This window comes from Perna viridis, chromosome 5 (genome assembly GCF_037379345.1).
Source record: "Perna viridis isolate PV_CMFRI_1.1 ecotype Kerala chromosome 5, ASM3737934v1, whole genome shotgun sequence".
NCBI classification, from domain to species: Eukaryota; Metazoa; Mollusca; class Bivalvia; order Mytilida; family Mytilidae; genus Perna; species Perna viridis.
In genome coordinates this window covers 45318767-45341294 of record NC_142449.1, presented here as the reverse complement: position 1 = coordinate 45341294, position 22528 = coordinate 45318767, and the positions used below count along the sequence as shown (strand labels likewise).

Below are 22528 nucleotides of genomic sequence, written 5' to 3'. Positions count from 1 at the left end.
TGTACCCCCAAAAAAACTTGAGATAAAAAGGATACTACAGACACTGTGAAGTCAGCCTCATATCTTGACCAACAGTTAAAGATCGACGGTAAAGGAAAACTATTGACCAAACTTTACGACAAACATGATGACTTTTCATTCAGAATTGTCAACTTTCCTTTCATCTGTGGCAACATCCCTTCAGCACTTGTGTATGGACTTTTCATATCACAAATCATACGTTATGCCAGAGCTTGCCGTAACTAAGCAGACTTTTTTCTATAAATAATTCTACCAATCAGAATTGACTTGTTCTTTTACAAATTGTTTGATATGCAAAACAAAACGATTTTCCTTGTTTAGATCATATCTACCAAAATTATCATTAAGCATTGTTATAAAGGATCAATGATCGAGTCGGGCCATTCCTTTAAAATAGAATGGCTCAGCAAATGATTTTTAAATTCCTTAACAAAGCAACTTAAATTTTGCACAAAATAAAACGTTATCTTCCTTTGTCAATGAATTTCAATGCTTTCTTTTCAACTTATTTCTATTTAATTGTTGTAATAAATAAAATACAATACTCAAATTTAAGGAAGAATGCTTTTGTGAAGTTAAAAGCCACCAATTGCCTGGTTTTTGCATGGGCATCATCTTATAATTACAAGGGCCTTTAAATATTTATGTATTGTGAAATCTAATGGACTTTACATTTTTCCAATTTAAGCAGGTTCCACATATATTGAAACGCATGGACTTCATAAAATGTATGTTTTACATAGAATTCCGGTTTCCCCAGGGTTCGATATAGACAGGTTTCACTGGATTAATGCACAGTAGTAAAAAACCTTTTCATATTTATGTTTCAGACTCTACAAATATTTAATACCATTTCATGAATCATAAATATCATGATAATTATAAAACAAACCTGATTTTTGCTATTTCAATGGTTAAATAATACAATATTAAAACGACTTAAAATAAAATTGAAATGTAAAACAAAAACGAAACTTGATTTCCATTTTATTCCCAATGTAATATCGAACTGTAAAAAACACTTTTATGAATTATAATGATATTTATAGCTATTCGTAAGTATCGTCCCCTCCGCTTCCACAATTATTTTTTTTTTATTTCTTGTGAAAAAATCCAACTTTTTACGAGTAAAGCGCAGCGTTCTTAAAAAAATAACGTGTGTAAAAACGTATTTCTTCCATTCACAGCCAAATGTGTGGAAGTACAATCAAGTTCAAGGTAAATTTGCATAAAATATGTGTCGTAAAGCTGTGCGACGTCTAGTCACGTTTAGAGTAGTCATTCCGAAAATGTCGTTATATATGTTGTACAGTGTACATGATTATTGTGGATATAATTGATGCACTATATGATATTTATTGACTTGTTTTACTGATTTATTTTTCTATTGTTCAGATGATCATAGACCAGTACTTAGTATTCCAGTACTTTGATTTACCTTTAGAAATACCTGTATGTTTTGATTTTACAGTACATGTGTTTTACATATTTATAGTATGCTAATTAGAGTGACCCTAGGTCAGTCATGACACTGACCTTATGTAGTCGAGTTTTGGAGGGAAAATCCATTGTGTGGGTTAGTGAGTTCTTTTTACTCGGTACCATATTTTTCTTATCTCAAAGTTAGTAGAAGGTTGTGTTGATTTGAAGTCAGAGATCAGTTATTCTTATGTTAACGTTTATTTATTAATATTTATGTACTAATATTCTATACCTTAATTATGGAAGATTGAGACTCCTAGTGTGAATGTGTAAAATTATAGTAAACTTGATAAACTAGTTGAAATCATGTAAAACTATTCCCATATTTAAATAAAAATTAAAACTGATATTAACAACTTAAACTAGATGAATGTGTGATTTTATAAACTCATATGATAATTAAAGAGTAAAAATAGATATTTGACAGTTTTACCTATTCATTGTTTAATTGATATAAGCATTTGAGGTAAAAATGTTGCGGTCATGGGAGAAAATGACTTATGATTGTTGTTTTATTGTACATATATTTGTCAGAGATGCGAAGTAGCTACATGCACTTTTGATATTTGATGAGTTCTTTGCGCCTCATGCGAGGTATGGTACTTTGTTTAAATATTGATTTTATGATATTATAAAATCTCGATTAAACAGTGTTAGAACAACCACATACTCTGATTATTTCAACGCCCTGTAAGCGCTAGTCAGGCGTTTCATATACACTCCCTGAATTAATCAACATTTCCAATATTCCGTGTTCCGTATTTTGTATACCGTGTACTGTGTGCCAATTTCCTTGAACCTTATTCCTTGTGCATTCCGTGTATAGTGTCCATTATGTGTACCGTGCTCCGTGTCCATCCTGTGTGCTTTTCGCTCATTAATAGACTTCGAGAAGACAAGTAATATTTAAAAAGCATTTATATTCCCAGGCTTCCATCTTATATCATAAGTAATAAAAGTGTGCATATTTATTGTTAAATAAACTTGAACCGCAGAAAGTTCATGTATGACTCAATATAATAAATGTCCTAAAACGTCGTATGTATATTGAATCATCGGTTAAATCAAAGAATTAGATCTTGTATCGGGTAATAAATTTCGGTATACATATCACCAGGTTATTACCTGAATGATATGAATTTCCTCAGGCTTCGATCTATTATAATTATTTCAGAAATCAATGGAATTATAGAGACTTTAGAGTACTTGCATTCAAATCATTCAATGATAAACCGGGTTTGTAATATTTAATAAATTTATCATTTTTATCAATAGAACAAAACTATTGAATTAAAAGCACTAAGTGTTTATTTCAATTGGTTATTTATTAAATATACGACAGGATTCCATATCAGTTTTGCTACATGTAAACTGTGCAGTTATAAAATTTACAATCGACAGCAGAAGTACTGCAACTGGTGTCACTGGACAAGATTACACAATCTGGTAATCCTTTGATTTTTACCTGTGCACCTGGATTCAACCAACCATAAACAGTTCCGGAATTATTTAGTAAGTTTCAAACTTGAGATGCTGATTACTTTAAAATGAATTATAGTCACCGAAATTAAAATGATAAAAAAAAGGAAGAAATGGATTTTAAGTGATTAGTTGCAGAATTACACTGTGGAAAGTGTGTTTATATCAGTTTCATGTCATTCCTTCCAATAGAAGCTGAGAAATATGTTACGAAAATAAGAATGAAGTCCAAAGGGTTATTTTCATTCAGGTTCCTTCTCGTTTGCTTACGTGTGCCTTTGAAAAAGAAACAATCACCTACAGCATACGTGATTCAGCTTCTGAATCTGTTTTGATCTTGAACTTTAGGAGTTTTATTCTGAAGAAGGATATCAGTTATCTGAAATATTCAATGTAAATTGTACCATCTTTTGGTGATGTTAAACATATTAAGACGTTTATTTAATTTACTGTTATGTTTTGCATCGTTTTTAACGATCCATCACCCCGTAAGAGTGATTGTTTAATTTTATTTAGACGTTTATATATATGTCAACACCGCCTGCACGAAGTCCAGCGCCCTAGATCACTCGATCCTTTATCCTGCATAGTAACATCTAGATGATCTGTCCCGTACTACCATACATCGTCAGGGGCGTAGCTAAGCCTGTTTTAGTTGTACTCAAAATTACGGGGGATGGGGGGTCGCCTCAAGGCCCCCAGTGAGTCCGGCAAGGCAAAGCCTTGAGGGAAACTTTTGAATTTTAACGATTTTGGAGCTAGTTTTTCAGAGCCTATACTACGTTCATGGTATGCATATTTGATAAATAACCTTTATTTCATCTTTAAAATGTGTGTTTTTATTTTTGTTACTTTTTCCGAAAGTACGCAACTGCGTATTTGCGTATAGGCAGCTACGCCTCTGATGGTGTATTAAGTTACAGTCCAAGATTAATCCTACGAGGAAGAATGACCCGGCCAGAAAAGGCTTTTTTTTATTTGTCCTTGTTATATTAACGGTGAAAATATTTTTTATTTTTTAGTTTTATTTATTGTTTCCCCATTAAATCTAACAGACTGACACCAATAAATCACCCAATGCATGATTCTTAGGCAGACTGGCATTTAAATGCATTGCAAAAATAGAAAAAAAATTAAGATATAAAAATCGACGACTTGGTCCATATATATTTTTAGTAATATATTGTACAACTTATAAAGTTGAGAACGAGCATAATTTCTTAATCGAATGCTCAGTCGATTATAATTTGAGGGATGAACTCAAAGCATACAGTGATACCTGTCTAAATCGAATCCTTAATATTCCAAAAAACTGTGTAACCTGACACTTTTTTTATATCCCTTTGTATCAATGTTAATGTATTTTTAACATGGATAAACCGAACCCCTTTCTAAACCTAACAAATTTAAAGTCCGACAAAGTTTAGTTTGAACATTTTTTAATACTTATATAGTAATCATTATGGATCTGACAAAAGTTATATCAACTTATGTAGTCTTCTGCAATACAACATATTTAACAATAATACAAGAGTGACAAACATGTACGAGTTTATACAACAATAATACGAGAATGACACACATGTACGAGTTAATACACATTTTATCAATAGAATAATGCATGAAAAATTAAACGAAATCTACTCATATATGATGACGACAATGATGATGTTGATAACGATATAATGTTTTTAAGACGAAACATTTAGCAGCTGTTAAGCTAGAAGAAAACGTTTACTTTTCTTAATATAGTCGTAGACGTGTTATAAACTAGTTTGTTCTGTTCCACAGTTAAATATTTGTTTTGCTTTCCTTATGATATTATATGGGGGCTGTCGTGAAAAGCAGGGCTTTGTTTGTATAACTTTACTTATGATATTTTATCAGGGGGTGTCTGGCGAATAAGGGAAAGTTTTCCCAGCAGATTCAACTGTTCCATGGTTCATGTTTTAATGGGGCTAGGTGCTTATTTCCTTTCGTATCTTTGGACGTGTTATTTTGGCTATTAAATGTTCATGTTGTGTGTATCTATTTTCTTTGTTTGGTCATTATCTCTATTCTTTTTATTACAATTATTCATCTGATTGTCTGGATGTTGTCATGCAACAGAAATATGTACTTATTGCAACAGATGACGATTTATACAATGCAAAAATTTTAATATACATAGTACTTTTATGCTCCAAAAGAAGCTAAGTAAAAGGGAAATGTTATTAAACTTGACTTTTTATGAGCAACTCGGCGGGCGTTTCTAGAAAAGCAGAGGACGCTTATCCTACCGATGCACCTGGTCCATGCTCCCAGTTTTTAGTGGAGTCCGAGTTGCTCATTTACTTTTGTTACTTTGTATGTATGATTTTAGTTACTTTATGTTCTGTGTTGTGAATGTCTGTTTTCCATGTCTGGTCTTTGTCCCTGGATTACATTCTTTTGATTACCGCTATAACCTTGGTTCCCTTGATTACTCTTACAATGTAAAACCAAAAGAAATGAAACATCAGATATTCTATGGTTCCAAAAACAGTCTGAAAGATGGCTCAAAATGGACTTCCGGTATGTAAAATTTATAAATATTATGATGTTCAAAGAAAATACGTGTATGAGAAAAATAAAATCGGATCAAGACTCAAGTAGACAAAGCACAACCGAGACTACGTTGCAATCGCTTTAGGCATTACCTGTCTTCAATCAAATGTAAACTGAACACATGCATTGACAGAACAAACTCTAAAGTCAAAAATATGTTCGTTTTAGACAGGTTTCACTGCACTATCATCTAAATCACTAATCTTAAGCTTTGAAGATTCAGAACTAGAAACATTTGTTGCTGATGTCTTACCTGAACTTGTCTGTATAGTAAAGGTGTCGCTTGACGATTTCCAAAAATTTCGATATAGGTTGAATACTCGATAATTGCAAATATAAGACAAGAAAATAAAAAACCCTTGAAGAGCGTTAAGTATGACTACTATTGTAGAAAACGCCGATTCTGGAACAAAGGCATCTATTATTTGCAGAAACCATGTAATGCCTGTAATAGCAAATAACTTAATATAAACTACATAGTGCACCTGGTTTGTCTTCATTTTAGAATCATTTTTCAGCTTTGGTCTCCTTGCTATAGACAGTGAAGTAGATATAAAGAAAAAAATATTTAAGCAGCAAGTTAATCCGATCGGTACTATAAAAGAAAAAATAAAAGCCATTGGATTGATAAGAAAGCATGTGTTACCACCATAGCCAATCGTATTTCCTGTTATTGTAAGGGTGATTGTCACATTTAAGATAACAACGAAGGCTGGCGCGCAAAACGAAAACACAGCGTAGCAAACCAAAGTCAATCTTTTCGACAATCGTGCCACTGTTTTGTTAGAAAATACACGGTACATATGAAAAGAACAGACACCTAGACACGAAAACGTTGCAAGCCAAAAATAGTGCATTAGAATACCTATCGCTTTACAACCCACATGGGACTTTATCCCCTGCGTTACCGATAGAAACAGTATATTGGAACAAAACATTGCGAACATTAGACACATGTTGTTTTTGCCAGGTAATGTTCTCAAGCTTTCAAAGAGACAATACGTGACGAACGAAATAAACAAACACAGAAGTGAAAGGATAATACAGATAAGCGTCACAACACTCGCGATACTCAATTTGTGACTAGGAGTGGACAAGGTATTCTGGGTAAAATATTTAACACATATTCTTGTATTGTTAGGGGCTACTAATAAGTACTTGTCTGGTGGGAGTTCTATCCTACTGCCAAGAACTTTCAAAACAAGTGTATTTTTGTCAATTTCGAAATTGTTTGAGAACAGTTCAACTTGCTCGCATAACAATAAATCACCTACACGAGATTTAATATATCTGCTTTGGGGATAGGATGTTGGTTTTTTTATATGGCATTTATGTGTAAATTCCGATTTATTTATCATGTTAGGTACATTAATAGATGAAGAGTCAGGGTAAACTTCTACGAAATGTGTGACATTTTCAAACGTTATGTTGAATTTTGAGGTAATAGAATGAACTAAGACTTCCTCCACATTAGTACGATTGACATTAAACTCAAAAAATAATTCGTAATACACATTGACAGTTATTTCATCTCCTCCTTTTATGTTTTGTGTACAGTTCTTGTCTGAAATAAGGTAGGTTGAATTAAAGGGATGCTCCCGAGAACTTAAAGTCATACCTCGAACCACGTGCTCTTTAAATGCGGCATCAATAAACGTAATAAACTCCTCTGTGTTGTTAATATGACCATTTGTTGCTACCTTTATACTCCCAAACATTATATATCCTAATTTTGATGTGAATTGAAGCAACGGCTTACATCCTGAGTCCATTAGAATTTTACCTGGGTAACACACAATGTCAAGACATTTATTCTGAAAGTGAATTGAAGATAGAAAACAGATATACTGCTGATACAAATGATTATAAAACATAATGATATCCGAACTAATGCTTACAAAAAACGTCGCACAAAGACTACCTAGAACGATAAATGCAAAATAGCCTAATTTGGAATTTTAATTGTTCTTGTGTGATGGACAAGTCAAGAAAAAATAAAAGTAACTTGATTCACTGAAATGCAATCATAGAGTAAAACATGTTTTTACATGAATGGAATTATGACGACGTTCCAACTGTTTTGAAAGAGCTTCCAGACATAGGTCTTTTCGTTTTTTGTCTGTGTTCAGATTTTTTCAAAGGGTCGTCTTATTTCCATTTTCAAGGATCGGTAAATAGAATTTAACATACTGCATCGGTTTTACCTGACAATAAAGACGTATCTGTGTCTAAAAGATCGAAATTAAATAGGTTCAAAGTCTTATATAAGTTACAATAATCACCACGAACTTTCTATTATTTAGTAAATTTGTTGTAACGTTTTTTTGTATAATTTTAATATATCAACACACATGGTAGTACAAAAATATAGATCTGCGTACAAAAATTGAATCGATTTATCATGGACCCTCTGAACTGTACTGGACAACTTTTACTTTGTATGTTGCGATTGGCTAGGATACCCATGACATTGTTGCTTACCCACGTTATGTGCTAGTAGTATACTATGAGTTTTTGAAGTCGCATTTTTCAGGTGGCGCAAGGCTGTGCACCCCAATGCGCATGTGCATGACGTCACTTCCGGTGATCATGGACCGGAAGTGACCGGTAGAGGAAGGGGGACCGAAAGTGGACATTGGGTGACCGGAAGTGGACTTAGATGGGGGACCCATGACCAATAAAGGGAACATGGGGACCTTTTGATGCAGGAGGGGATCTTAAAGGTTGGGAGGGGAAACGACCTCAATAGGTATCCTCATTAAGTGTCCTAATTAGTGTCATTATATAGTATACTATAAACAGGTAAGTATAAAAATGGGGGCTGTATTATGACAAGAGTTATCTGTCTTTGTTTATATTGCTTTTTTTATTTTTACATTTTTATTATCTTAATTGTTTTTTTTTAGTTATTTTTGTAAATAAATTGTAATTTCATTGTCTTTGTGTAATAATGTCAAATTGAATGGGCACTTTGAAATAAATCTTAAATTTTGATTTGATTTTCTCCTTGCGATGTTTAATTGATAGTGTAATTAGATGTCTCACGGATTAGTCAGATGTTTTAAACTTTCCATTTTACTGGTGATTTCAATAGCCCATGTATTGATTTTTCACCGTTTTTATTCTGCTTTATGAATACATTACAGGTGTAAAGACGTGTTGTGCAATGTGTACCACTAAGAAATACATTTTTATCCTTGTTTTTCGTTGAATTATGTTTAGACTAACCACTAATGATTATCCTGATAAGATTTACATTTGGTACGTTAATAGCTTTTGAATGGTGTACTGCCTTTCATTTCAGATTTTTATAGTCGACCATTTCATCACCTATTACAGACCCATTCAACCTTTTCATCGATTTTATCCTTGTTATGGAGCTCTATCAGCTAAACCGATTTTTTTTAAATATATATTTTCAATGTTTACATGTCGCGTGTACTAGCTTTGACCCGTTATGGGGGTAAACCATTCAACTACGGAATATATTTTTCTCTCAATATTTTCATTCGTGGTTTGTTTCTTCTTCGCCCTCTTGTTTTTTTTAAGTATTGTATGGGGGGTTTGTTATCAGGAGATTGAACTTTTATTGCTATGGTATGTTTTCAAGATACTTACACTCAAACTTTGACCCGTGTTATGTGGCTCTGATAGTATTTATGTTTGTTATGCTATCGCTTACGGTTTTAATAGGTGTTATCGATTTCGAGCTACCCTATCTTGTAAGGAGGTCTTTCTTTAGTCTAGTTTTATTAAACAACATTCCTTTTCTATTTTATTTATAATTCATATTCATTGTTCCATTCGTCGTGTGTCGTCTGTATTTCAGATCCGGGTCCTGCTAAATGGTCTGTTCCATAAACCATTGTTTTATTTCTTCCGCATAAAGTAATTTAACGATCCGAACTTCTTATGATTCCGCTTTACTGTGAGTCTTCTTGCCGTCCGAGTATCGTTGACGAGAAGGCTATTTTTCCACCCTATTTAACCTTCTCTTCCTTTCGTTCCTCGGTAACATGACTTCTGGTGGTGTTCGTTGTATTTCCCATGTATCTCCTCCTTTTCTATGAACTATCCTCTCACTATATAAGATTCTGGCATCGTAAATCAATATGATTCATTATGTTGAACTTTTGTAACTTTCTTGATTTCTTAAAGTCGTTGTTTCTTATATTTGACTCTTAATCTAACCTTAATTCTTTTTTCATATGTTATTCTGTTGTTGTAACACTAACTCTATCCTTAGCCATTTTATTTATAATTCATATTCATTGTTCCCTTCGTCGGGTGTCGTCTGTATTTCAGATCCGGGTCCTGCTAAATGGTCTGTTCCATAAACCATTGTTTTATTTCTTCCGCATAAAGTAATTTAACGATCCGAACTTCTTATGATTCCGCTTTACTGTGAGTCTTCTTGCCGTCCGAGTATCGTTGACGAGAAGGCTATTTTTCCACCCTATTTAACCTTCTCTTCCTTTCGTTCCTCGGTAACATGACTTCTGGTGGTGTTCGTTGTATTTCCCATGTATCTCCTCCTTTTCTATGAACTATCCTCTCACTATATAAGATTCTGGCATCGTAAATCAATATGATTCATTATGTTGAACTTTTGTAACTTTCTTGATTTCTTAAAGTCGTTGTTTCTTATATTTGACTCTTAATCTAACCTTAATTCTTTTTTCATATGTTATTCTGTTGTTGTAACACTAACTCTATCCTTAGCCATTTTATTTATAATTCATATTCATTGTTCCCTTCGTCGGGTGTCGTCTGTATTTCAGATCCGGGTCCTGCTAAATGGTCTGTTCCATAAACCATTGTTTTATTTCTTCCGCATAAAGTAATTTAACGATCCGAACTTCTTATGATTCCGCTTTACTGTGAGTCTTCTTGCCGTCCGAGTATCGTTGACGAGAAGGCTATTTTTCCACCCTATTTAACCTTCTCTTCCTTTCGTTCCTCGGTAACATGACTTCTGGTGGTGTTCGTTGTATTTCCCATGTATCTCCTCCTTTTCTATGAACTATCCTCTCACTATATAAGATTCTGGCATCGTAAATCAATATGATTCATTTTGTTGAACTTTTGTAACTTTCTTGATTTCTTAAAGTCGTTGTTTCTTATACTAGGATGAACGATATTCCGCTCTGGTTTCCACTAGTATTTGATATTCTGACGTTGTGCGTTTTACGTTCTTAATACAGCTACACGATCTTTGTTCCGAACTCCTCTCTATACAGTTCCATTTATAGGTGTCACATCTGTTTTTTGTTTTTTTTCTTTCGTCAAGCTGGTCTACCACGAGGTCTTTTTGGGACCTCCTTTTCTTTTGACAGTTCCTTCTTTGGTTTGCATTGTGCACGTTCTGTCACCCATTGCACGTGTATGGCATCACGTCTGGTGACCTCTTTTAAATGTATCCCTCGACAGGGAACTGTCTTGTAAATCTTTATTGCTCATGGTGCGTCTTTCGCGGATCATTCACGAAGTGACCACACATCCTTTTTTCATCCCTATTTATACTTTTGTTTTTATTCAAGAACACACCCTGAATTTCCCACGGGAAAATGTTGCTTCTCAATCTCAGCTTGTCGGGAGTGTCCTGTTTCATGTCGATCAATATCCGTGGAGTTTGGCGCTGGCATACTCGTGCAATTTCATAAAGTAGTTTGTCTGTTTAGGGAACATTTGTTGGGCCATGGTTATGGCCTGTGATACGTGTCTGTGATTTTTAAACAGAACCAAGTAATGGGCATTCAGACGGATGGTCCTATAATGCTTGGTATTGTTGAAAAGATTCTGAAATAGCAACATGACACTTATATTTTTACAGTGAGAATATTTCCTGCAAAGATGCGAGATCACTTAAATGACCGAATTCATCATATCGTCTAGAATAAGCAAGTATTCTTCTCTGGGATCCAAGGTATCAAGATCGAGAAGTCCTTGTACAAAGTCGACATAATCCATGGTTTCATAAATAGTCTGGTACACATCGTAGCACCACGTTATTTAGATCGGGTCTAGGCATCATCATGTGTTTCACGTTTTGTACAAATCGACGTACAAACATCGTTTTTCCACTTCCGGTGGGTCCTGCTATGACACCGGTAAAGGGATGGGCCCAGGGCATGAAATGGTCGTTCAAGTATCCTTTGGGTACGTCGAAAGCAAGGGGGTCGTCTGTCGGGTGTATGAAAAAGGTTTCGTCAGTTGTAACCTTTGGCAAGCTTTCTTGAGTTTCATACTGCATCGCTTGGCGTAGCCCTTTCATCGAAGTATAAGGGTCTTGGCTAGTCCATTCATGAAAATATCTTGGTTTTCTTTACTCAAAGAATACTGGTGACATCCGGTCATCAAAGTATCATTTTCCGATACGTCGGTTTAACTGGGTCTTATCTGTGAGTAGGATCTGTACCTTGTCTTATCTGAATGTTTATGGTGAACTAATTTCACATGTCTGTTTAAACTATCCATTCTACTCAAAAACTTTGAACAGATGGAACAGGGGAACATGTTTACGACAGTCCATGTACAACTGTCACTTTTTCCGGGTTAAACATGTTTTTATATGGTTTCAAGAACATTGTATGTAAGTGTGTGTTTGTACGTGTGTGTTTGTATGTACGTGTGTGCATGTACGTGTGTGTGTCTCTATGTGTGTATGTACGAGTGATTGAGGTCAGATACAACCTAACCTTAACCCTATCCGTGACTCTTACCCTTACCTTAATCCTTGTTCTGTATGTTTTCTGTTGTTTTAACACTAACTCTAACTTTGACTCTTAATCTAACCTTAATTCTTTTTTTCATATGTTATTCTGTTGATGTAACACTAACTCTATCCTTAGCCATTTCCTTTCAACTAACTCTTTTCGACCTCAAAGTGCATCTCCTTCTAGAACTGTAACCTAATCGATAAACAATTTCTCACATTTATTGGCCATAGCTCTAACTCTAATCCTAGGCAAATACCATGGCTTGGTCCCAACCCTTAACATAAACCTGAGCATACCCCTTTGCTTAATCATACCCCTAACCCTAACCCGAACCTAGATCTAATGTTTAACTCTAACTTTCTTGACACTGGACCTTATCTGAAACTTTAACCCAAACATTCGTTCTTTGACCCGTACGCTAACACTGATCCAAGTCATAACCCTGAACCTACACAAGTCACGAGACCTGACACTAACCCCCATAACAAACTCTAGGTCCAACATAGACCTAACTCTAGACTTAACCATAACCCAAGACAAACAGCAACATCTGACCCCAACCTGAAACATAACCCAAGGCCTTACTCTACCCATGACCATAAACGTTATCCTTACCATACACCTGACCGTAGATCTAACGGTTGACTCTAGCAAGTTTCTTGATACTAGACCTCGTCTGAAATTAAGACCCTAACCCTAGCTCTAACAGTATCTTTCACCTTAATACAAAGTCTTTAACTCTATTCCAAACATTAACTCTAAACATAGCCCAGAACCGAAACAAGTACATGAATCTTATCCTTACCCCGTATATAGATATAACTTTAATCAAATGCCTCAAGCTAGACCATCACGACCAACACCATACACAAGACTAGATCTAACTTTAACCGAAACCTAACCTAGACCCATCGCTAGACCTAATCCTAACTTAACCATAACCATAGACAAACATCAACATCTGATCCCAACCTTAAACATAACCCAAAGCCTAACCCAACACTTAACCATAAACTTAGCCCTTGCCATAGACCTGAGCCCATAACTAACGGTTGACAATTTACTTGACACTAGACCTTATCTGAAACTCTAACCTTAATCTGCTCTTAACACTACACATAACACTATGAGTAACCCTATATTTAATCAAACACTTCACCATACACTTAATCCTAACCCTTATCCTACCCTAACCCCAACCCTTACCACTAACAATAACCCCTAACGTAATACTTACCCTAACTTATCCCTAACCCTTACCACTAACCCTAACCCCTAACCCTTACCCGAACTTAATCATAACCCTGGACAAACATCAACATCTGACCCCAACCTTAAACATAACCCTAAGCCTAACCCAACACTTAACCATAAACTAAACCTTTGCCATAGACCCAAGTCTAGATCTAACTTTAACCGAAACCTAACCCAGACCTATATCGAGACCTAATCCTAATTCTAGACATAACCTTATCCCTAGACAAATACTAAGACCTGGTCCCAACCCTACACATAATCATAAGCGTAGACATAAACCTATACCGAACTATAGATTTAAATGTTATCAAGTGAAGACTTAACCCTAGATCTTACCGTATCCAAGATGAAGAACTTACCCGAGATCTAACACTAAATCGTACCCTAACCCGTGACTTATAACCCTCATTATAACACTTAACCTAGATTTTATCCAAACTATCTTTAGCCCGGTCTTTTTTTATGTTTACTCAACACTAACTTTACCATAACCCTATCCTAACACATTATCTAACTAAAAACTGTGACCATTTGTAGTTTGTTTTTTAGGTCTAGTCTTCACTTTTGTTCTGACAATTTTCCTCAACCCTAACCCTAACTCATGTGACTATGTATAATGTGTTTTTTAGGTCTATTCCGTATCATCGTGCTGACTGTTTTCTCTTGTGTAACTAACTCTTACCCCAAGGCTTACCCTAACCCTATCCCCGACTCCTACCCTAACCTTAATCCTTTTTCTATTTGTTTTTTCTATTATCTAACCCTAACTCTAACCCTAATCTTTGCTGTGATTATTTTTCTATTGTTTTAACACTTACTCTAACCCTGACTCCTACCCTAACTTTCACCATTGTTCCGTTTGTTTTTTATTGTTCAAACACTTATCCTAACCCTTGACCCTAACTCTAACTCTAAGCCTTGTTCTGTTTGTGTCTCTATTGTTCAAAGCAATTATCCTAACCCTGACAATAATTCTCGAGGAAAGAAAACCAAGATACTTTGATGAAGGGACTACTCCAAGACCCTTATACTTCGATGAAAGTGCTACGCCAATCGTTCCAGGATGAAACTGAAGAAAGTACCCAGCCAACGAAAACTTTTTCATATATCTGAGAGACGACCTCCTTGCTTTCGACGTACCCAAAGGATACTTGGACGACCATTTCATACCCTGGGCCCATCCCTTTACCAGCGTCATAGCAGGACCCACCGGAAGTGAAAAAAAAACCCGATGTTTTACGCCGATTCGTTCAAAACGTGAAGCACATGATGACGCCTAGACCCGATCAAATAACGTGGTACTACAACGTGTACCAGACCATTTATGTAACCATGGATTATGTCGACTTTGTACAAGGACTTCTCGATCTTGACACCTTGGATCCCAGAAATACACTTGGTTATTCTAGAAGATATGATAAATTCGGTCACTGAATCTATCTCGCATCTCTTCACAAAATAGTTTCACCATAAAAATATAGTGTCATGTTGCTGGTTCAGAATCTTTTCAACAAAAACAAGTATCACAGAACCATCAGTCTGAATGCCCATTACTAGGTTCTGTTTAAAAATCTCAGAGACGTAATACAGGCCATGACCATGGCCCAACAAATGTTCTCCAAAAAGACAAACTACTTTATGAAATTGCACGAGTATGCCAGCGCCAAACCCCATAGATATTTATTGATCGACATAAAACAGGGCACTCCGACAACTTGAAATTGAGAAGCAAATCGGGAAATTTAGGATGGGTTCTTTGATGAAAAAAATGTATAAATAGAGATGAAAAAGGATGTGTGGCCGACTCGCAATGGAGGTTGACGCACCCGGAGCAACAAAGATTTACAAGATAGTTCCCTGTCGAGGGATACATTTAAAAGAGGTCACCAGACGTGATGCCATACACGTGCAATGGGCGACAGAACGTGCACAATGCAAACTAAAGAATGAACTGTCAAAAGAAAAGGAGGTCCCGTGGTAGACCAGCTGGACGAAAGAAAAAAAAAACAGAAAACAGATGTGACACCTATAAATGGAACTGTATAGAGAGGAGTTCGGAACAAAGATCATGCGGACTTATTAAGAACGTAAAACGTACAATGTCAGAATATCAAATACAAGTGGAAACCAGAGTGAAATATCGTGCATCCTTGTATAAGAAACAACGACCTTAAGAAATCAAGAAGGTTACAAAAGTTCAACTAGATGAAATATATTGATCTACGATGTCAGAACCTGAGAGGATAGTTCATCCAGAAAAGGAGGAGCTATATGGGATATACAACGAACACCACCATAAGTCATGCAAATCGAGGAACAAAGTGACGATTAAATAAGGCGGAAAAACAGCCTTGACGCCAACGATATTCGGACGGCAAGAAGACTCATAGTTAAGCAGAAGCATAAGAAGATCGGATCGTGAAATTACTTAAAAGGGAAGAAATAAAAATGGTTTATGGAACATACCATTTAGCAAAGCTAGTACACGCGACATGTAAACAATGAAAGTATGAAAAAGAAATCGGTTTATCCCATGACACGTTAAAAGATTGTACGTGACAGGCAAATATCGAAAATATTATAGCGGTAAAAATTTCAAGCTCCTTATAATAAGAAAAGACTAACATTAAACGAACACACAAGTCTCAAACTTTAACAAAACAGGGCGGAAGAAACAAAGTACGAATGAAAATATGGAGAGGAAAAAAATCAACAAATCAATGGTTTATCCATATAACATCAGGTCAAATACACGCGACATGTAAACATTGAAAGTAAGAAAAATGGAGCTTGCCCGATAGAGCCCCATAACACGGACACAATCGATGAAAAGGTTGAGTGGGTCTGTAATGAAATGGTCAACTTTAAAAGTTTGAAATGAAGAAGGCAATACACCAATCAAAAGCTATTAACGTTCCAAATGTAAATCTTAAAAGGATAATCATTAGTGGTTAGTCAAAATTTCAAACTGAATACAAAAAATATTTAACATAATTAAACAGATAACAGTGATAAAAATTTATTTCGTAGTGGTAAACATAGCACAACGCGTCCTTACACCTGTAATGTATTCATAAAGCAGAATATAAACGGGTAAAAATCAATACATGGGCTGTTGAAATCACCAATAAAATGGAAAGTTTCAGACATCTGAGAGACATCTATTCAAATTACACAATCAATTGAACATCGCAACGAGAAAATCAAATCAAAATTTAAAATCTATTGAAAGTGCCCATTCAATTTGACATTACTGCACAAAGACAATGAAATCACGATTAATTTACAAAAATAATCAAAACAAAATTAATAATAATAATAATTAGCGATAATGAAAATGTAAAAATAAAAAAGCAATATAAACAAAGAAAGATAACTATTGTCATAATACACCCACTTTTTAATACTTACCTGTTTATGGTATACTATATAATGACACTAATTAGGACACTTAATGAGGATACCTGTGGAGGTTGTTTCCACCTCCCAAATTTTAAGACTCCCCCTTCCTACATCAAAAGGTCCCTGTGTTCCCTTTATTGGTCATGGGTCCTCTATCTAATTGAATAATAGTTTTTTTTGTCCATGGCTGAGAAAAAAATGCTCAAATTGTGGAATTATTTTCTTTTTTTTTCAAATATTCCCAGCCACACCCCTTCGACATAAAAATAATCGGTGCCTTAGCTATTCATAACCTGATATTGTTGTAAAAGGGTGCAAAAATGTTAAAGTGAACCCATACATTTCTCAATACTCGAAAAGAACTAATTATCAATTGACTTGGAAATTTTCCGAAACATAAAAAATGGGACCGAAAATGATTTTTAGAGAAATACGTTTTCCGAAATATGACAGTCACAAATAACCCTGAAACAAGGGACCCTAGATACCTTGCAATTCTTAAACAAACGTCATACCATCAATTACTCAGGAAAGAAAAAAACAAAACAAGTCTAACAAATTAAAAGAAAAAAAAAACAAACAAAACAAAAGCAAAAATAAACAAAACAACAACAACGGGGACACACTTAATATTCTAGGGTGTTTTTTATTCGTCCAAGAAAACTGAAAAACAAAATTTGTTTCCCGTTTTCTTTTTTTTTAATACATGGAGTTGTCATGAATAATACGCAACATTTGAAATGTGATTTAAGTCATAGGAGTGAATCTCAAAGGCTGAGAAGAGGAAAAGTTTTAATTGGCTGCCAAACATATTCAAAATTAGTATTAGGGATAAAACAAGTTGTCATGTTTATTTTCGATCCTAATGATTTCGGATTGTCCATTGTTTGATGAAAATGCCTCGTGGTAGACCAGCTTAGCGAAAGAAAAGAAACAGAAAACAGATGTGACACTTATAAATGGAACTGTATAGAGAGGAGTTCGGAACAAAGATCATGCGGACTTATTAAGAACGTAAAACGTACAATGTCAGAATATCAAATACAAGTGGAAACCAGAGTGAAATGTCGTGCATCATTGTATAAGAAACAACGACCTTAAGAAATCAAGAAGGTTACAAAAGTTCAACTAGATGAATCATATTGATCTACGATGTCAGAACCTGAGAGGATAGTTCATCCAGAAAAGGAGGATCTATATGGGATATACAACGAACACCACCATAAGTCATGCAAATCGAGGAACAAAGTGACGATTAAATAAGGCGGAAAAACAGCCTTGACGCCAACGATATTCGGACGGCAAGAAGACTCATAGTTAAGCAGAAGCATAAGAAGATCGGATCGTGAAATTACTTAAAAGGGAAGAAATAAAAATGGTTTATGGAACATATCATTTAGCAAATCTAGTACACGCGACATGTAAACAATGAAAGTATGAAAAAGAAATCGGTTTACCCCATGACACGTTAAAAGATCATACCATCAATTACTCAGGAAAGAACAAAAAACAAAAAACAAATACAAAAACAAAACAAGTCTAACAAATTAAAAGAAAAAAAACAAACAAAACAAAAACAAAAGCAGAAATAAACAAAACAACAACAACGGGGACACACTTAATATTCTAGGATGTTTTTTATTCGTCCAAGAAAACTGAAAAAAAAACAATTTGTTTCCCGTTTCCTTTTTTTTTTGAATACATGGAGTTGTCATGAATAATACGCAACATTTGAAATGTGATTTAAGTCATAGGAGTGAATCTCAAAGGCTGAGAAGAGGAAAAGTTTTAATTGGCTGCCAAACATATTCAAAATTAGAATTAGGGATAAAACAAGTTGTCATGTTTATTTTCGATCCTAATGATTTTGGATTGTCCATTGTTTGATGAAAATGCTTAGTCACTCGTATGTAGTAATTTTGATGAGATAGTGTGTGCTTTTTGTTCAGTTATTTTTTTTTCTTTTCAACTCATGTAATTCATGTCAAAGACCTAATCCTGTTTTTGGCATTCGGCGCTGGAGATATTTCAAAACACAATATGTTAATAAATTAATAAGAAAAATATTAAAAAACAGACACAACTTCAATTGTACACGTATGATCAAACTGAAGTCAAGCGTCTAAATGACTTCAGTTTAAGCAAGTCGAGGGGGAATACATAATAAATGGATTTTTTTTTATTCCAAATACATGTATAATTCTCATAAAGTAGAATGAGAACAATCATTTGCAGCAGCCACTTCAAAACAGTCGATTGAAAATAACAGCTCCATCACGCCAATTGACATTACATTCCAATCCCCCGTATACAGCCCCCACCCCATTCCTATTCCCAATCCCTCCATTCCCCATTCTCCACCCCCATATTAAATAGAATGTGAAGTTTACACCATTCACGTTACAACACTACAATAGTGTCATAAATAAATCAATTTCCAATGAACAACGATTAAATAAAAGCGAACATTAACTCTCTTTGTAGAATGGGTTATTGGCAGAGCAGTTGAAGACTTGATTGATAATAACATTGAAAAGGTAGTATTGTTAGATAAAGATTAGAATTTAGTTAATCTTCAGTGAATTGTGTACTTCTAAAGATAAGGAAGTTTCTAAGTATTTTGGGCAATGCTTAAACAAACAACATGCGTATTGAATTAGGCATGACATTACTGAAATTTATTTGTATACCTTTTATTACCATAATACTGTTAATTTTTGGTGAACGATATTTTAGCCGTTTGATATAAATGACTACAAACTTAATTTTTGCTACTTCTAATTTTGGCAGTCAGTAGCAATGCCTGAAAAACTAATTAGTCCCGATTTATTTAAAGTGAAAATTAATCAAAATTTTCTGAAAAATGTTACAAAAATGTAACTGCAAAAGAAGAGAGAGTGTTGGGTACAGATACGAATTATTATTGGCAAAATTCAACTTCGTACTTCGACGATTATTATCTAGAAATACGATGAATGAAATAAAGATGATTAATTGACTTGTTTAAAATAATATCTTAGCTACATTCAACTCTTCAATAGTAAGAATAGTAAGATATGAACAAATAAATGAATTACAATTATGATATTGATAATAATTAGTACAAGTTTATTCTAACGTATTTTTAGCAATGATAAATATCTTTGATTTTTTACCTACCTGGAAAAAGGATTGACTTGAATTACAACCTAATGTGAATTCTGTTTTTCTTGGTTTGTAGTTGGAAAATGCAAAAAACGATCTATATCCGATAGAGTAAGGATGTTCAGGTTCTGTGAGCGATTTAAAAGCATCCGATACTGATTGACGGAAAAATTTAGGTACCGATTCATAACACATTCTACAGAAATAATTTTTGTATGGAGCCATTGCCTCTATTTCTGGCAGATGAATGCACTTATTATTTATGGCATCATCATACCAAAGCCAATCACCAGAATCGTTACAGGTATGATAAGTAATCTCAAACTTTGCAGATGGGTTGCACATTTCACAAAAAAATGTCCAAGCGAATTTAATGTCCCGGTCATAAATCGTCCAACTACCGGTACGATTACATTTCATGTTTTCAGTCTTACACTCAACATTAGAAAGATCTGAAGGCCTGTATTTAATGTTACATCTATTTTCCTTGAGGTGTCTGAAATAGTCATCTATTGAATTAAAATAGAAGTGTGAAATGAACACATAACAAGTGATTTGCAAGTCCCATAGTTTAGTTTTGGTATTATCACAAATACTATTACTGTTTGAAAACGAATAATTTGACGAAAAATATGGGTCGCCGGTACAAGCGTAGTACTTAGCCAAAACATTTGGTAAGGTAACGTTTGAGAAGTTTTTACGTAGGACATAAGAAGTTTCAGCTGGTTTATTTCTTGGCTCTTCTAAAAAGTTTTCACCAGTTAATTTAAATTCCTTCAAATGTAGTTGCAAACTTTGAATTTTGGTCTCAAAATGCATGTTTTTGCTTTGACGTAATAACTCATACGAGAAATGAATATTGAACGCCTTTGTTTTTAATTCTGTTACACTGTTCATCTGTTTACTGTTACATAAGTAGCAGTAGAAATTCTTAAAGGGGAATGTTAATGGTGTTTTCTGAGTGATATTGCATCCTTTCTCCATGTTCCTTGTATACGTTTCCCACAACCCTGTTTCGTTACAACGTTCGATTACTATTCCTGTGCTTTGCGGGGGATTACATACGTAACAGAACACATTTTTGAACAAATTGTTATATTTGTTATCATATGTCCGACACGCTAAATCAACATCCGGATCATATTCCACCCAAGTTCCGGTGACATTACATTCCGTAATTAGCGTTTCATCGTCAGCACAAGGTGTCTTTCTTCCGCAGACATTATTCCAGCATTTATTTCCAGAAAGTGCATTTTCCGGAGCAGAATAATTGAAAGTACACATACTTTGCTCTGCTTTTTTAATTATTGCATTATACGAGGACAAAAAGTTGAAATCTGCAAACTGTTGACACTCCGTTTCAATCCTCCAAGAAAGAATGTCATTTTCCTTTTCATGATTACATCTTGCACAATAAATATTTCTGTAAGAAATTCCTGAAATCGAAGAGTAAACAGGAATATTGGTAAGTTTACCCTCTATATTTTCGACTATGTGATTACATTTTCGCTTCCTGTGTTCGTCTGTATTTTTCGGGCACTTTGTTACCATGGAAATTGAATGCCGATCATTGTTATAAACGCCATACTTAATTATGTTTGTGTCCACACAAGACCAATTCCATTCAAAGAATTTATCCGGACAGCAGTTTCTTGTCCAAATACAAAAATCGGAGCAGCTGCATGTAGGACAGAACACATCATTTGTAAATCCAAAGACCGGAAGAGCCGATGATGAATTTAAGTGACAATACTTGGCACCACAAACGGATGCATAAATGCTTATTAAACTCGAAATATTTATACAAAATATAATATCACTGAGAACTAAGAAACTGTATAAAACTATATAGGTATTCATTGTTACTCGACAGGCAACACATTCATCAGTTTCATCATCATATCAAAAGAGTTTGTAATGAGAGTTGCATCTCCGTTTTTATATTTGTCTATCCCGATAATGTCATTAATTGTCGGATTCATTAAGCATGATAGTTCATTGATCATTATATCACATAATGTTTCCTTTTAATCCTTGATATTCAGCAAACATACAAATGAAACATAATAAATATATGTATAATTACAAAAAAATATCTCCTATTTCAGATGTCAGTATCCGTAAAATCAAGCAATTGCTGAAAATGTAATCAGACTATTTTTACCCTCAGACCAAAAAAGTAGTTTGGATAAAATCATTTTAACTTCATTATTATTCCCTACTTGCAGAGCTCGGGATACAGTCATATTTTATCCTGTTTTTGCAGAGTTACCTCCCGTAAGAGCAGGTATTGTTCGGATTCTGGTGCAGAAAAAAAGGTAACTCGAATGAAAACGGAATCCCCAGCAGACAAACACAACGGTGTTTCTAAAATTTACAGGGTGTTTCATTTTGTTGGTAGGTTACATGATGATTTTCATTTGTATCTTGGGTAAAGA

At 34.6% G+C, this 22528-nt stretch overlaps 1 protein-coding gene across 4 annotated transcripts; it reads right to left on the bottom strand.

The window, feature by feature from the left end:
• Positions 1-2793: 2793 nt before the first annotated feature.
• On the bottom strand, positions 2794-22081 carry LOC148617898 (uncharacterized). 4 transcript variants are annotated; one of them, XM_088585554.1, is made up of 3 exons: positions 20106-22081; positions 5822-7382; positions 2794-3361 (listed from the first exon to the last, which is right to left on the bottom strand). In XM_088585554.1, the coding sequence occupies exons 1-3, from the start codon at positions 21948-21950 to the stop codon at positions 3354-3356; spliced, it is 3414 nt and encodes a 1137-aa protein (XP_088441680.1). In that variant the 5' UTR covers positions 21951-22081; the 3' UTR covers positions 2794-3353. The 4 variants fall into 4 exon arrangements, with proteins under 4 accessions (XP_088441680.1, XP_088441682.1, XP_088441681.1 ...); XM_088585556.1 differs by having other exon boundaries at positions 7187-7382; positions 20106-22073; XM_088585555.1 differs by lacking the exon at positions 2794-3361 and having other exon boundaries at positions 4014-6013; positions 7187-7382; positions 20106-22076.
• Between the last annotated feature and the right edge of the window lie 447 nt (positions 22082-22528).